The sequence below is a fragment of the Buceros rhinoceros genome, unplaced genomic scaffold (genome assembly GCF_000710305.1).
Source record: "Buceros rhinoceros silvestris isolate BGI_N320 unplaced genomic scaffold, ASM71030v1 scaffold31902, whole genome shotgun sequence".
Classification (NCBI taxonomy): Eukaryota; Metazoa; Chordata; class Aves; order Bucerotiformes; family Bucerotidae; genus Buceros; species Buceros rhinoceros.
In genome coordinates, this window is record NW_010397660.1 from 3,424 (window position 1) to 4,496 (window position 1,073).

General features: G+C 60.1%; 1 protein-coding gene across 1 annotated transcript in view; it reads left to right on the plus strand.

Moving 5' to 3' along the window:
• The window catches only part of FANCE (Fanconi anemia, complementation group E), a gene marked incomplete at its 5' end in the record, with an annotated part of 3,954 nt that extends 3,412 nt beyond the window's left edge, over positions 1–542 (plus strand). The window contains 3 exons of the mRNA XM_010146345.1: positions 43–132; positions 316–387; positions 483–542. Coding sequence (XP_010144647.1) covers positions 43–132; positions 316–387; positions 483–542 — 222 coding nt within the window. The remainder of the gene's footprint in view (positions 1–42; positions 133–315; positions 388–482) is intronic.
• Between the last annotated feature and the right edge of the window lie 531 nt (positions 543–1,073).

Here is a 1,073-nt window from a genome sequence, read left to right on the forward strand (position 1 = left end):
GGCAGTGCAGCTCTCAGGGCTCCTTGCTCTGCTTTGTCCCAGGTCACCCCAACCCACCGGAGCAGCCTGGCTGCTGCTCTGGATCGGAGCAACGCAGCTCTGAAGACATCGCTGCAGGCTGTGCTGGAAGGAGTGAGGTGAGATGGGTGCTGCACTCTTGGGGCTGGGCTGGGTTGTCTCTCCTGGAGGATGGCAGCCTCCAGGCTCCCGGTCTGCCCTGGGTGGTGGGAAACCCCTGAGAAGCCAAGCCAGAGTGCGACTGGCAGCGGGTTTCCCTTTTCTTGATTCCTCTCCTCTTTCTCTCCTTCCTCCCAGGTGAGGGAACCACAAGGCGATGGCTTCCTCGGGCAGAGGATGCTGGTTCGGCGGGGGGAGCCAAAAACCCGGGTGGGTGGGAACCCCCTGAGAAGCCAAGCCAGAGTGCGACTGGCAGCGGGTTTCCCTTTTCTTGATTCCTCTCCTCTTTCTCTCCTTCCTCCCAGGTGAGGGAACCACAAGGCGATGGCTGCCTCGGGCAGAGGATGCTGGTTCGGCGGTGGTAGCTGCCAGGGTTCACCATCAGCATGATGGAGACCCAGTGAGCCTGGGCTGTGGCACATGGAGAGCCCAAGCCTCTGCCTGGGCTCTTGCTCTTTACTGGACTGGTTTGAGGTGGGCTGTCACTGGGTGACGCCATCCCAGCCCCGCGCACCCCCTGAGGCTTGAAGATGAGGGTTTTCTTGGTTAAACAACGATATGTTTGCAGTCATTTCAGTGTCTGGTGTGTCTCTGGGCTGCCTCAGCCTGCCCTGCCGCACTCAGGATGGGGCTCCCTCCCCACCTCTCCCAAGGTGGTGGTAGAGGAGGAGCTCTGGAGGGGCTGGGCTGCAGGACGACTTGGGGGAGCAGCTCTTCTCCAGTGTTGTGGGCATCTCAAAGCCCTGGGTTGACCCACCTGGGCACTGGGCCTGCAGTTGTGAGGGGTGGCCAGGCTGCGCATCACCCGGAGAGGGGGAGTGATGTAAAGGTGACTCTCTTGGCGATGGTTTGTCACCAAAATGGGACTTATTTTCATGAGGAAAACAAAATATCTG